The sequence below is a fragment of the Etheostoma cragini genome, chromosome 3, assembly GCF_013103735.1.
Source record: "Etheostoma cragini isolate CJK2018 chromosome 3, CSU_Ecrag_1.0, whole genome shotgun sequence".
NCBI lineage: Eukaryota > Metazoa > Chordata > Actinopteri > Perciformes > Percidae > Etheostoma > Etheostoma cragini.
In genome coordinates this window covers 1,024,812-1,037,942 of record NC_048409.1, presented here as the reverse complement: position 1 = coordinate 1,037,942, position 13,131 = coordinate 1,024,812, and the positions used below count along the sequence as shown (strand labels likewise).

General features: G+C 39.3%; 4 protein-coding genes across 4 annotated transcripts in view; 1 reads left to right on the top strand and 3 right to left on the bottom strand.

Moving 5' to 3' along the window:
* ndufc2 (NADH:ubiquinone oxidoreductase subunit C2) overlaps nucleotides 1–1,250 on the top strand; it is a 1,840-nt gene extending 590 nt beyond the window's left edge. Inside the window, exons 2-3 of the mRNA XM_034867069.1 lie at nucleotides 408–551; nucleotides 1,060–1,250. Of these exons, the coding sequence (XP_034722960.1) occupies nucleotides 408–551; nucleotides 1,060–1,109 (194 nt within the window). The 3' untranslated portion in view covers nucleotides 1,110–1,250. The remainder of the gene's footprint in view (nucleotides 1–407; nucleotides 552–1,059) is intronic.
* A 74-nt stretch (nucleotides 1,251–1,324) lies between these two features.
* Nucleotides 1,325–2,064, bottom strand: thrsp (thyroid hormone responsive). The gene has a single exon (XM_034867068.1). It carries the CDS (start codon nucleotides 1,980–1,982, stop codon nucleotides 1,569–1,571), a length of 414 nt encoding a protein of 137 aa, XP_034722959.1. The 5' UTR covers nucleotides 1,983–2,064; the 3' UTR covers nucleotides 1,325–1,568.
* Nucleotides 2,065–4,779: 2,715 nt separating this feature from the next.
* Nucleotides 4,780–7,323, bottom strand: guca1c (guanylate cyclase activator 1C). Its single transcript, XM_034867067.1, has 4 exons — nucleotides 7,007–7,323; nucleotides 6,321–6,470; nucleotides 5,768–5,855; nucleotides 4,780–5,495 (listed from the first exon to the last, which is right to left on the bottom strand). The coding sequence occupies exons 1-4, from the start codon at nucleotides 7,199–7,201 to the stop codon at nucleotides 5,359–5,361; spliced, it is 570 nt and encodes a 189-aa protein (XP_034722958.1). The 5' UTR covers nucleotides 7,202–7,323; the 3' UTR covers nucleotides 4,780–5,358.
* A 4,671-nt stretch (nucleotides 7,324–11,994) lies between these two features.
* The window catches only part of LOC117941873 (TPA-induced transmembrane protein-like), a 4,065-nt gene continuing 2,928 nt past the window's right edge, over nucleotides 11,995–13,131 (bottom strand). Inside the window, exon 7 of the mRNA XM_034867062.1 lies at nucleotides 11,995–12,868. Within this exon, the coding sequence (XP_034722953.1) occupies nucleotides 12,670–12,868 (199 nt within the window). The 3' untranslated portion in view covers nucleotides 11,995–12,669. The remainder of the gene's footprint in view (nucleotides 12,869–13,131) is intronic.

Sequence of the window (13,131 nt, the reverse complement as noted above, 5' to 3'; positions counted from 1 at the left end):
AAAATATGAGTCTCTGGTCATAGCAGAGCAGTAACATCTACTTGTTAGGATGATAGCTGAAAGGGTTAAGTACCCCACTTTGTTTCCTCCGCTCTCAAATGTCTCAAATCAAAATAACTGGTAAATAACCGCAAGCTGCTCGCTTCATACTTAAAAAAAAAAAAGTTGACTAAGGACAGTGTAATAGCATGTGTCATATTTGTTTTATTAAACAGAAAATGAGCAATAAACTCACCCAACAACAACATTGTTTACAAAACTGTATATGTAATGTAATAAAGTATATACTTTTTTTACTTAGTTTAGAATTTTATTTTAATTCATGCTTTCAGAGCAAAGTTCATATAATAGTATTGTCATGTTGTGTGCTAAAAACAATCCTCATTTGTCTCATTTTCCTTTTTTAGGGGTTCACCGCCAATTCCTAATGGCAACAATTGGTTGGTTCATCGGCTACCACCTTACAAAATATGAAAATTACACTTACGCCAGACTTGATCGAGATATGAACGAGTACATCCGACTCCACCCAGAGGAATTTGCAGCAAAGGGTAAGTGAGACACAAGAACCAAATGTTTAATCTTTGATGCACGTTTCTTAATATTTGATAGATATTAAGGTCGGGGAAGTACGCTTATTAGCCCTACTTCATCCACCCGTTTATTTAATGAGAGAAGCATGCAGTGCTCTGAGTTTTCTGTGTGTTCTAACGACTAAAACTACTTCTGAATGTACACATGTTCCAAAACACCTTCCTTTCCTGAGACTATTTAGCAGAGACACTGTCACTGTGAGCGGGGCTTAGCGCCACCCAAGATGATTCTGATTGGTTTGAAGAAATGCCAATAAACGAGAGCAGGTTTTTCTCTCATCCCAGAATGCTGTGTGCACTAGTCAGACCCTCCTCCGCGGCGCTGTGGAGGAAGGTCTGGCAAAGCGAGACTAGGAAGCCCCATGCTTTGTAGTTTGTGGCTTACTTTCTGTAGTGTTTTCTGTAGCTTTTTAAAAACATGACCCATGTATTAAATGGTTTCTCTCTGTTTCTCTTATCTCCCAAGAAAAAAAGACCTTTGCGGAGATTGTCGAGCCCTTCCATCCTGTGCGCTAAGTGGCTGACGAGATGGACAAGGGGAGGGAGAGAAAACACTTGCAGACTGCCATGGGTCTTGACTGGTGTTTTTGTGATATCTTTCTGTCATTTATTGTGTGAAATGTGTATTATGTAAATAAAAACAATACCCATATTCAACATTTTGTGGCTCAAATTGTCCAGTAAGCATGAATTTTTGTGTTAGGACAGAAAACAAGCCTAGAACACGTCTCTGTGGTTCATGATCCTTTAATCAATCAACATTTTGCTTGATCTTTAACACAGTGCCCAAGGCACTATAACAGTTAGCAAATGAAGAGACAGAAATAGTCAGGTCATTATTACACGTTTGTTCAGGATCCATTCTTTCAGACACATGGAGTCACTGAATGTAAACAGTTAAGACATTTGAAATGTGCAGGTGACTTAGTAACACACACATGTTTTGCCTGATGGTCACATATCTTACATTTTTTTCTAATTTGCCACTCCAATGATGTCCATATATTTCTCTGTGAGGCTCTGAGTCTTCTTGGTTAGGTTGCTCATCACACAAAACAGTCCCTTCAGGTGGAAGTGGAACAGAGCTTCAGGATCTGTGTCTAAGAGGGGCTCCAGGGTCTTGTTGAGCACTGTGTTCTTGGCCTTGTGGTCCTCTTGGAGAATCAGGCTGCACTCCACTGTGTTTCTTATGGCCTTGAACATCAGGTAGTTGCCATACAGGTCTCGGCAGGACTCCTCGGCTTCGCAGTCCCACACCTCATCAGAGGGAACGTCCCGCAGCAGGCTCGGCAGGAGAATGGTCTGCTCCATGTCACTGACAGCGGAGTCGTACCGTCTCAGAGCCAGGAGCAGGCTGTTCTTGATGAATTTGGCTTCGGCAGACTGCATGGTTCCGGTTGGATGTGGTTGGCTGTTCCTGCGCTGTGGTGGCTGACAGTAGGAAGCAGTGTGCAGTGCAAAGCCATGAGAGCAGATACTGGTGGATTTATACGCTTAGCACAGATGGGTTGATCAGTGCAGTTATGTAATTGAATCACCTGATACATTTAGAGTGCTATGAGGAGTCAAACTCTTATCTTTATTTGATTTACACAACCTGCTATTTTCTGAGGTCAAAATAATGTCTGACCAAATTTCAAATCATTACCCGTGCTGATAATTATGTCTGCACGACCCAGTGGTAGCATGGTTTTGAATATGTTATTTTACATTTTTAAAAAATGACCTGAGGGAGATCAAATTGTGGACCCAACAAAAATAGACGAACTGGTAACCCAAGGCCAGCTGTGTTTACATTGGCAGGTTATCTTAGAGACTTGAACTCCTGTTTTTCTGTTATCAGTTTGCAAATAATATTGCAAAGGCAGCCTAAAGATAATTTAAAGTGTATTCTTTAAAATAAAAGGCTGCTTTATTAGAGTCTTCAGATAATCATAAAAATGAAGGAAGGTTCCAAATGGGTCTGAGTGCATACATTTGTTTCTAGATGAAACTGTCCAATAACTTGGTTTTTCCATGTGTGAGAAGAGCTCTGGTACTTTCTGCACAAATGGAAACGACAGCTCTGCAGACGGTCTGTCACTAGTCCAGACCAAAGCACAAAATACCAGTGTGTGTCACTTAAAAAGACTATTGTGGATATTGTATCATTGGGATGGCTGCTCTTGGGATCAGGTAGGATTTTAAATACATATATTGAATGACCCATGAATAAGCATGACTCTACATGCTATATGTGACTTTGTGGTTTAATCATGTTTTTTTGGTGCATAACTTTTGGCTTTTACCCTTTCCTTTATTGTATTCTATATATTTTTTGTGCATATTATAAGATTTACAAAGTGAAAAAGCCCGAAGTCCCCCCCCAAAGGGACTTACCATCTCCAACAGAAAACAGCTCTGTTGTAGTCCAGCCTTCACTTCTGGGACCAACGCTCGTCACTTTGTAACACGTTATAATAGAGAGCCGAAGTCCCGCCCCTTCCGTTTGCCTCCACAGGACATATCTTGGAGAAAAAGTGAACGGTGGTCAACTATTTTCTGATCGACTTACACATATGTTTTTCAAAACAAAACATTTTACATGTCAAGAATGTCACAGTTTGTCACAAGATAGTTAAATGCTACGGGAAAATACGTAATTAGACGGACTACAAGTCCCAGTCGCTTACCTGACATCACCACATGTTCCCTCCGCACAATTCGAGTAGCTGCAGCTCTCGACACGAGCCGATTCATAATGGTGCCCCCCCCCTTGATACTTCTGCCTTTGTCTTGGAAGAAGATGGTAAAGCTCGACAAGGAGACTTCACTGGTGAGGTATGTATTATCATATTTCTCTGGTGAGGTTTGTATTATCATATTTCTCTGGTGAGGTATGTATTATCATATTTCTCTGGCGACGTTTGTATTATATTTCTCTGGTGACGTTTGTATTTTTATATTTCTCTGGTGAGGTTTGTATTATTATATTTCTCCGATGAGGTATGTATTATATTTCTCTGGTCAGGTATGTATTATTATATTTCTCTGATGAGGTATGTATTATATTTCTCTGGTCAGGTATGTATTATTATATTTCTCCGATGAGGTATGTATTATATTTCTCTGGTCAGGTATGTATTATTATATTTCTCCGATGAGGTATGTATTATATTTCTCTGATGAGGTATGTATTATTATATTTCTCTGATGAGGTATGTACTTTTATATTTCTCTGGTGAGGTTTGTATTATTATATTTCTCCGATGAGGTATGTATTATATTTCTCTGGTGAGTTATGTACTGTTATATTTCTCTGATGAGGTATGTATTATTATATTTCTCTGGTGAGGTATGTATTATATTTCTCTGGTGAGATATGTATTATTATATTTCTCTGATGAGGTATGTACTGTTATATTTCTCTGGTGAGGTATGTATTATTATATTTCTCTGGTGAGGTATGTATTATATTTCTCTGGTGAGATATGTATTATTATATTTCTCTGATGAGGTATGTACTGTTATATTTCTCTGGTGACATGGTAATGTTGTTCAACTTCTTTACGTCAAATCGTTTATCTCTTGACTTGTAAAATTATCTTTTAAAATTTACACACATCATTTGTAAATTGCATGGCACAATTTGAACCAGACCAAAAAATACCTATTATCTCTCATTGACTCCCATTCATCTTTTTTTGAAAGACGGGTCCCTTGACCGGAAGTAGAAGGGCGGGACTTCAGCTGTCTATGCTGTCCTAGCTGCTGGCGTGGCACACCCTCATACTTACCGTGCTTAGCTAGGTACTCAACACAAAGGGTGAAAAGAGGAGCTGCAGCAATGTGCAGTACAACAACAATATGGGGTTTTCTGAAAATGAAACCATGTAAACCTATTCTGGTACAGTCTCAAAATACAATTATAAACCTGAAAATGAGCAGAATATTTTATTATCATTATTTTCTAGTGTACTATGCAGAACACTTTAGTAAACATGGTAACTTAGAATATGTTAAGCTACCGAGTCAAGAAAAATAGTGCAGTTTGTGCAATATGAAACATCACATCCCTAATCTGTTGCGTAACTTCTACTCGTGCATTCAAAATGGAGTGGAATGGAAAAAATATAAAGTAATACAGTGTAAAGATTATTTTCTTTAAAAAGAAGAGAAAAAACAGCAAATTAAAGTTTAGATTAGATTTCATGTCAGTTTTACATTCAGTTGGTGTATTCAGTTAGCATCCAATTTTAAACAAGCAGCAGTGCAATTTTCATGTAGATTGATGTGACATGGGAGAGTGTTTTAGATCTACAGGGTCAACGTAGGCATTAAGTGTTTGGCAGTTGTCTTCTTGTACCTGACAGTTCCGTTAACCAAGAGTCCCATACAATATTTCCTGCTAATCTCAATAAACAAAATCAAAGACATTTAATCACCTTCCTTTGCACCATCTACTTGAACCGTGATGGTGATCATGATGCCTTCACTGAGACTTTCCAAACACATCACCCGGTAAACTTTGTAAAACAAAAGGGCCACAGTTCAAGAAATGTGAGAGCACAAGCAGAGGGAAGAGGACAACGTCTCTGCTTCCCTCAGGGAGATCTACTGTGTGGAACTGCTCAGTCTGTTTGTTCAGTTCAATCTGTGCAGTTTAAGACAGGACTTGGCTCTTCACCAATCCAGCAAATATACTGTTTCATCAACACTACTGCATGCTGAAAACCCTCCAACAAAGTTCTGAATCGTCCCGCAATCCAGCTCGTTGTTTCTAGATTCAAGTCACATTTTTCTTCTGTTGGCCTTTAACAATGATTTCCAGGACATTGGTAAGATCCATCATCTTGGTGAGCATTTCCATGATGTCGGGATGATCCTTGGCACCACTGATGAACTCCTCCAGTGTCAGCTCACCTGAAAAGTAGAAAAGATGAAAATGGCATCAACACATTTAAAACAGGCAGTGTGCTGCCTGTTTCAGCTCAGCGTGCTGCTTGGCTGATCCAGGGAGCGTCATTACAACAGAGCCTTAATCGACAAGTAGAACTCTAGTTCCATTTGTTGCAATAAATGGATACATCTATGACAAGAGTGTTCCTGACTGAATAACTGTTGTTGTGTTGAGGGTTAATACATTATTCTATCATTACATAAAACTCCTAAATTGACAATAAAATATTCCTTACCTTCTCCATTGACATCAATCTTCTCATATATAAGAATTACAATCTCTTCTGGAGGGACATCGTAATTCCTGGTGATATCTTGAATAGCCTGACGGAAGAGTTCACACAGTTAGTTAACTCTTCAGTGAATGGAAACTGGCAAAAACTAACAAGGAGACTTGCTACCAGTGTATGGTTATAACACCTACTGCTGACCCTAAAACATCTTCTACAACCAGAACGTTTAGCAACCTGAACTGCGTGGCTAAGTGAAGTGCTTGCCACGGTTTTTAGATCAGGATTTGACTCTGATTAGGGGAAAAAGCTTCAGTGTCTACAGCTATTGATATTATAGTTAATATAAGAGTGACAGATGTCATGTGATCTACTCTACATGACTACTTCAGTGGCTGAACTAGGTAACACAGTAGCCCCCATGGATTAAGTGTCATGTTCAGTTCATGGCCCATTTTTCTTTCTGAGCAGCTTTACAGTTCCGACAACCTTGAGCTGCTCAGCAACATAGACCTGTGAACCTCTAATTATAAAACATTCAAAGCAAAATACACTGTACCTTAAATATGGTCTCCAGTTCATCCTTGTCAATTTTCCCATTTCCATCTTGATCAAAGAGCTTGAAGTACCACTTTAGTTTCTGGTTAATTTCTCCTTTCAGTAATAAACTTATTGCTGCAATGTATTCCACAAAGTCTATGTAGCCATCCTGCAAAAGGACACATGAGAGAAACCATTAGTGGAAGGACGATGGATCCAGCAACAGCAAAAGGTTGTATTTTGATAAATAATTTAAAATTAGGAATTGTAACATTTATCATTTTATCCCTCTATGCAATGGCTTTAGGGCTAGTCCAATGCTAAGGAAACTATAGCAGATACTTACAGATACTGTAAATGATGTACTTCTCATTTACAATGTATAATTCTTCGTTCTGGGGACTACCGACAGAATAAAGAAGAGGCTAACCCAAATTGATTCAGAGACCGCCACATACTGAACAAACGTAAAATGTCACGTAATCCATTTGAAACATTGCAGTGCGCATCTTACTTTCCACTGCAAAGTTTTTTTCTACAATACTATTACTACTAGACTTGTGCTTTGAGGTTCATTCATCAGGAATTCCCCAAGCAGCTGTCTCATCAGCTGTTAGACAGACCAGACTTGTCAGGGAATTCATCACACAATCCATTTTTTTTCCTGCATAGGGAAGAAGAAATGTGCTGCAGGTGTCTTCTTACCCCATCCATGTCAAAGGTGTAGAAGACCTGGTCCACATAGCTGCTGGACTCCTCTGTCATACCGTTCATGTCAAGCATAGTCTTGAGCTCAAACAGGGTTATAAGTCCTGAAGGAGACTCCCTCATAAATTTGGCGTACCAGTGGTGCATGTCCTCCTCCATGATATCATCCAGGTTGGAGTTATAGGAACCCATTATTCCTCTAAAAGGTAGGATTTTTGACCAGAGTCCTGCAGACAGCCAGTGGTGAGCTTGAGGAGAGAGTGTTCCTACAGAGCACTGGCAGCACTGAGGTCAGGCTGAAATCTCATGCAACGACCACCTTAAGCTTTAAGCCTTTGCACAGCCAAAAGGAGACATAACCCTTTAATAGGATAACTGCACAAGTCTTCCTAGAAACTCAGGACATTGCATGCTCTTTGACTTAAGCAGGCCTGGTTACCAAGTGAGCTGGGTCTCTACTGTGTAACTATTAGTTGAACCCGGACTCTTGGAAAAGTATAGGGTTTACTTTAAGACATCCACCAAGGAGCTGGGAGCCAAAATCACAATTTCTTTTGGGTATTATTTCCCATATTCATTTTCTTTTTTTGTGTGCAGTTTTTACATTTCCCTTACGCAAGGTATTTTGCATAGCCACGTCCAAATGTATGAAAATAAATTATGTTAATTTGCCCACATAGCTGCATGCCCCATTATCACATACCTCTGGGATTCTTTAGGGGATTAACCAAGGGAATTCCTGTTTAAACAAACTCATCCTCTTTACAGACATAAACAGACTACAGGGAATATGTGTGAGCTACAACACACACATTAAGCCTCTTATGAAATATTACATGAATGTTATTATATAATATAATTAAATATGCTCATACATTGTATGGGTATGTTAGCGACAAGGAGAAACATGTATACGTATTTTTTCAAAGCTGATCATTTAGAATTGTAAATTTTATGTGCGTATGTGTTCTTTCTAGGGTTGCCCTGTTTTAAAAGAATGACTTAGATATTTTAAAGATACAATGAACAAATGCTATGTATAAATTGAAAGGGGCAATTATGTATAGATCTCAATGCTCAGTGGAGAATTTATTAATGTTTAAAAGGCCAGAAGTGAAAAGTGCTCCGGTCAGACAGGCTGCTGCGGCAGAGCGTTACACTGCACCAACTGGGATGTAGTGTATGAAATGTATGATGAAAATTGTCTGGCAATTTCGCCATGTCAATACCAAGAAATGCAGCAGTTCATCTTTCAACAACACTTGCAATATCCGCGATGGGACTGAGCGCGTAGCTCCGGCGACTTTTATAGGACAACATCGCTGTCAATCAAAGGAGACGCAACCTTTCGACAGACCCTCCAACCATCATGCAGCATTTATCCAATGACCGTCTAGTTTCAAAGCACTGAAACTTCCTGTTGAAATCCGCCCACTGAGGTCCGTTTACCTGTCTATGATGGACGCCGGGCTTATGGCCTCAACAGGGACAGCACTGTGACCATAGACCCTTAATATTAATAAATATATCTATTTCTATAACTGTGACGCTGCGGGAATGTGTGAGGAGGAAATCAAGTCAACTGATTCTGAACAAACTCGTCTTCGATATTGACGTGATCTAACAATTTTTTAGTTAATACATTAACACCATAGTACATATTTGACCATTATTTTTTTGACATTTTAAAAGTCTTGCAGTCTTTAAGAAATCGCCTCCGCATAGTGGTTTTCGAAATGGGGTCCAAGGATCCTCAGGGGTCCTTGAGGGGTTGCAGGGGGTTCATTGGGGGAATTATTTTGTTTCACTATAATTCTATTCATAGATGACACAATCACAGAATATATATATATGACTATTTTGATCATGGGCTTTCATTCATTTTCCGTAATAAAACATAGATTAGGGGGGCGGCCTCCAGCTCACCCAGTAGGAGTGTGCACCCCATGTAGGCTAAGGCCTTTGCAGAGGTCCAGGTTCTAATCTGACCTGCGGCCCTTTGCTGCGTGTAACCAACACTGTTGACCCATGACTGACCTGTGTGGCTCTGCATGATCAGTGTGAGAGGGTTGCATGTAGGATAAATGTAGAAAGTGGTTGTGTCTAAGCTGAGAGGCTATCAAAGGTCAGGGTTTAATATAGTAAATCTGGCTTTAGACGATTAACAATTCTCAAAATAGGATTAAGGAGATGGACCACCAGTGACTACAGGAAGCCCAGGTAACTAGTATCTGGTAGCCTATCAGGTTTGCACAAGCAGGATCCGTGCTGCCCTGTGCCGTGCCACAGGGCCTGGCACTGCCGCCAACAGATAAAGAAGTGTTTACTATTTCAGAACAGAGATGGACACATGCAGGAACCCTCCCGAACCCCAAAGAGCAAATCAAGTTGAATAAAGTTCTTCAGTCAAAATCAATAAATACAGTCAAACAGAAAGCTGCCCGTTTAGTCTTGTTTATCCTAACATTTGCAATATTTGAGGATTTCAAAGAACAGGTGGAGTCATTTGGTTTTAGGTACAGTAATACGCTGTGGACATCTCTTGGATCCCACCGATTTAACTTGACCTTCTGACCAGCATGTGACTGTCATGCAGCAGGGATGTTGACATGCATGTGACAATATATTTCCCCTTAAGGGGAGAAATGCTCAGTGTGTATTTCTATTATATTTATATCAATATTATTAAGAATTTATGTCATCTACAATTTCTAAATTATTCTAATCGTGCCATTTCAGAATAGCCAAAATGAGGTCCTCAATAAAACCCAGCTGGTTGTGGGGTCATATCTTTTATTTGTGCACTCCCAGCTGAATGATCACTAACTACTAGATAACACTTATATTCAGATATAAATTCTATGCCAACCTAGTAATTGTTTATACCATATCTAGATTTTATTTATTTATTATTGAGTCCATTGTAAAAAAGGAGATTATTGTATTATTATCATTACTGTGTGAGCTACACAAGAAGTGCGGTTTAAGCTGTGACAATTAATGCATCTGTAAAAATATTCTTTACTTGAGAAATTACAGTATTGACACATTTTATCTATTGTGATTATGTCAAACCATTACCATCAACTGTAATCAGATGAGTTCTTGCCACAAAAAAACTTCATTCTATGTGTGTTTGGCTCAAACGTAGCTTTTTCCATTGAATCTTGTACCAAGTTCAAACAGCTAAAGGTAAGATAATTATAACCACCGGGTGCATGTGAAGACTAACATGTTTGTGACTAGATCCTTTGGCACAAACATTAATCACACCTGCAATCTTATTAGAGGCTAGACATGTTGACATGATCACTGCCAGGAAACATACTGTAAACCCTCGTAGTGACACAGCTCTAGTGGATACACATGGGATTTGCTGCTTCCTGTACAGTTCTCTAAAGTTGATTGCCTAAAGTGTTTGTCTCTCTTGGCAAATATCTGTTGTATAAGTTCAGTCAGTAAGATTATTGTTCTATGCTTAGGCCTGTAGTTTTCTTTTACCAATCCTGCCTGCAGTTGAACACATCAAAAACAGTAGCAATGTTCTTCACCAAGTCCCACATAAGTGTTCAGTGTTGAGCCAGATGTTTTAGTGTCAGGGAAAGGATGCAGATGGTGTCAGAATACCAATATCTGGGTATTGGTATTTACATCACACGTAAAAAGGGTCTGTAATCGAATCAAATTCATCATCAGTAATTTTAAATACAGTCGCTATCAAATGTCCACACAGGCAGCAAAAATGTATATGCACTCTATGATCTACTCCCATATCACATACTGGTCACAAGCTGGTGCTACATCTCGGAATCATTTTAAAAATGAACGGTTTAAATTCTGGACAAGAAACCAAGCTTTTTTCACCATTGTCCATATTACAAAAAACTGATTACTCAATTGGGAAAATGTGGTCACATATTCAAATCTATGTGTCAGGGTTTATCATCCCCTCCTCTCCACCAGTGTGTCAACATCTGAACATCTGGTCAGAGCAGAACCAGGGGGGCAGCGAGGGGAGGTGTATCAACCGGTCGTCAGACACCGCCTACCAAGAGCCTGGGTCTGACCGAGGTTTCTGCCTTAAAGGAAGTTTTTCCTCGCCACTGTTGCACTGTTGCTTGCTCTGGAGGAGACTACTAGAACTGTTGGGTCCTTGTAAATTATGGAGTGTGGTCTATCTGTAAAGTGTCTTGAGATAACTCTTGTTATGAATTGATACTATAAATAAAATTGAATTGAATTGAATTGAATTGAATTATCATTCCATTCATATAGTACATTTAAGATCCAGATTATAAAAAAAAAAGTCTCATTGACAATGAGAGCTGTCAACATTACCATTAACGTTTAGACCAGCTTTTAGCTTAATAGTACTTTTAATCAAATGTATTGTAATTGTTACATTGTTATGTAAATAGTACTTCTTTTAGTACTCTCTCTAGGGACTGCAAATGAAAAATAGCCTTTTGGCTAACTCTGGCATATTGACAGAAATGTCCATTAATATGCACTGTCCCTTTAATAAATAAATACAATAAAAAACAGCTCAGCAGTGCACCTACAGTGTTAGCCTGTCACCCTGCTGCTGCCTCTGTTTAAATAGGATTCCCCGTGCCTTCAGTACATTCATGGTCCTGCGTGTGTGTGTGTGTGTGTGTGGTACATTCACGGCTGTTACACTGTCTAAATAGGATTCTGCTCTGCACCTCCCCATTGATGCCAGTCTTCGCAGATTCTTAAGCTCCATCAGCCTAATAAGAACCCTACCCCCCCCCCCCCCCCCCCCCCCCCCCAAACAAAACTCCCTGGACAGTCTAAGCGCCGAAGACTTTCTACCAAGACCCAAATGTTCCATATCATCTGTTATAATAAGCATTCGTCTTTACTTCATTCACTCGTCTCTCCTTTTTGAACTGTTTTAGAGGGACCCCCAGTTTTAGTTTGCAGATCTGCAAGTATGGTGACAGAAACAAATGGCACAGATATGTAAATAAAAATATTTATATTACATCTAAAAAAAACAGTTATTCTGTAACATGTTTTGTATAAATGATCGTACATGAAATCACAGTGATAGTCAGGAAACAAATATACATATTTACAGCACTGACATTTATACCAAGACTCTTACAATTAAAATTGCCATTAAACTAGGCACAGTAACACACAATAACATTTCTAATACAATATTGAAAATTTTATTTTATACACTGTGTGATTTTGGTTGCCATTTTCATGTGAGTAAAACCACATTAGACAGATGTCCATTGCTTGTGAGAGGTCATGCACTGATGATTGATTTGACTAAAGAACGGTCCTAAAAGCCTTTTAAACAGAACACACAGTGAGGTCATCCACATGACCTAGCATACTGGGTTTGTGTGACTGTGGTCATGTAGCTTCCTGTGGTTAATATGCATCATGTACAACATTTCTCATGGGAGAATAACGCAGAAGTTGAAAAATCAGATGTACACTGTGAAACGGTCTCTTTCTGCTTACAAGAGAATAAAAATTATCTTAATTTCTAGCTTCATCACCGAACACCAGAGAGCTTTCCCACAACCGCCACCCACCACCTTCCCGTATGAGGTTTAGTTTTTGCTGAGTGTCTTATTTAAATGACAAAGAAAGCGAGATACACCAGTTTTCCAGCCTGTTTAGGGCCTTAAAGCCATGTTGAGGGAAACTGGATCAATGTACATCCGGCCAGACTCACCTGGCTGCTCCTGGTCATATAGAAACTGTCTGAACACATTGTACACCATCTCCCTGCTCAGGGTGACGTTCCTCAGCTGATCCTGCTGCTCTTCAGGCATGAAAAACGTCAGCTGGTAGTCAGCGATGACTGAACCCTTCCTGTGGTGACAGTAAAGCACAAGTTCACACATTTTTCTAGTAAAATGGCAAAGTCCATTTCTTGTAGCAGGAGTGAAAATGTAAAGATCATTAACACAAAGTGCTCATATCATGCTCACTTTCAGATTCATAATTGTATTTAGATGTTATATCAGAATAGGTTTACATGGTTTCATTTTCAAAAAACACCATATTTTTCTTGTACTGCACATTGCTGCAGCTCATCTTTTCACCCAGTGTGTTGAGTTCTCTGTTTTTTGGGG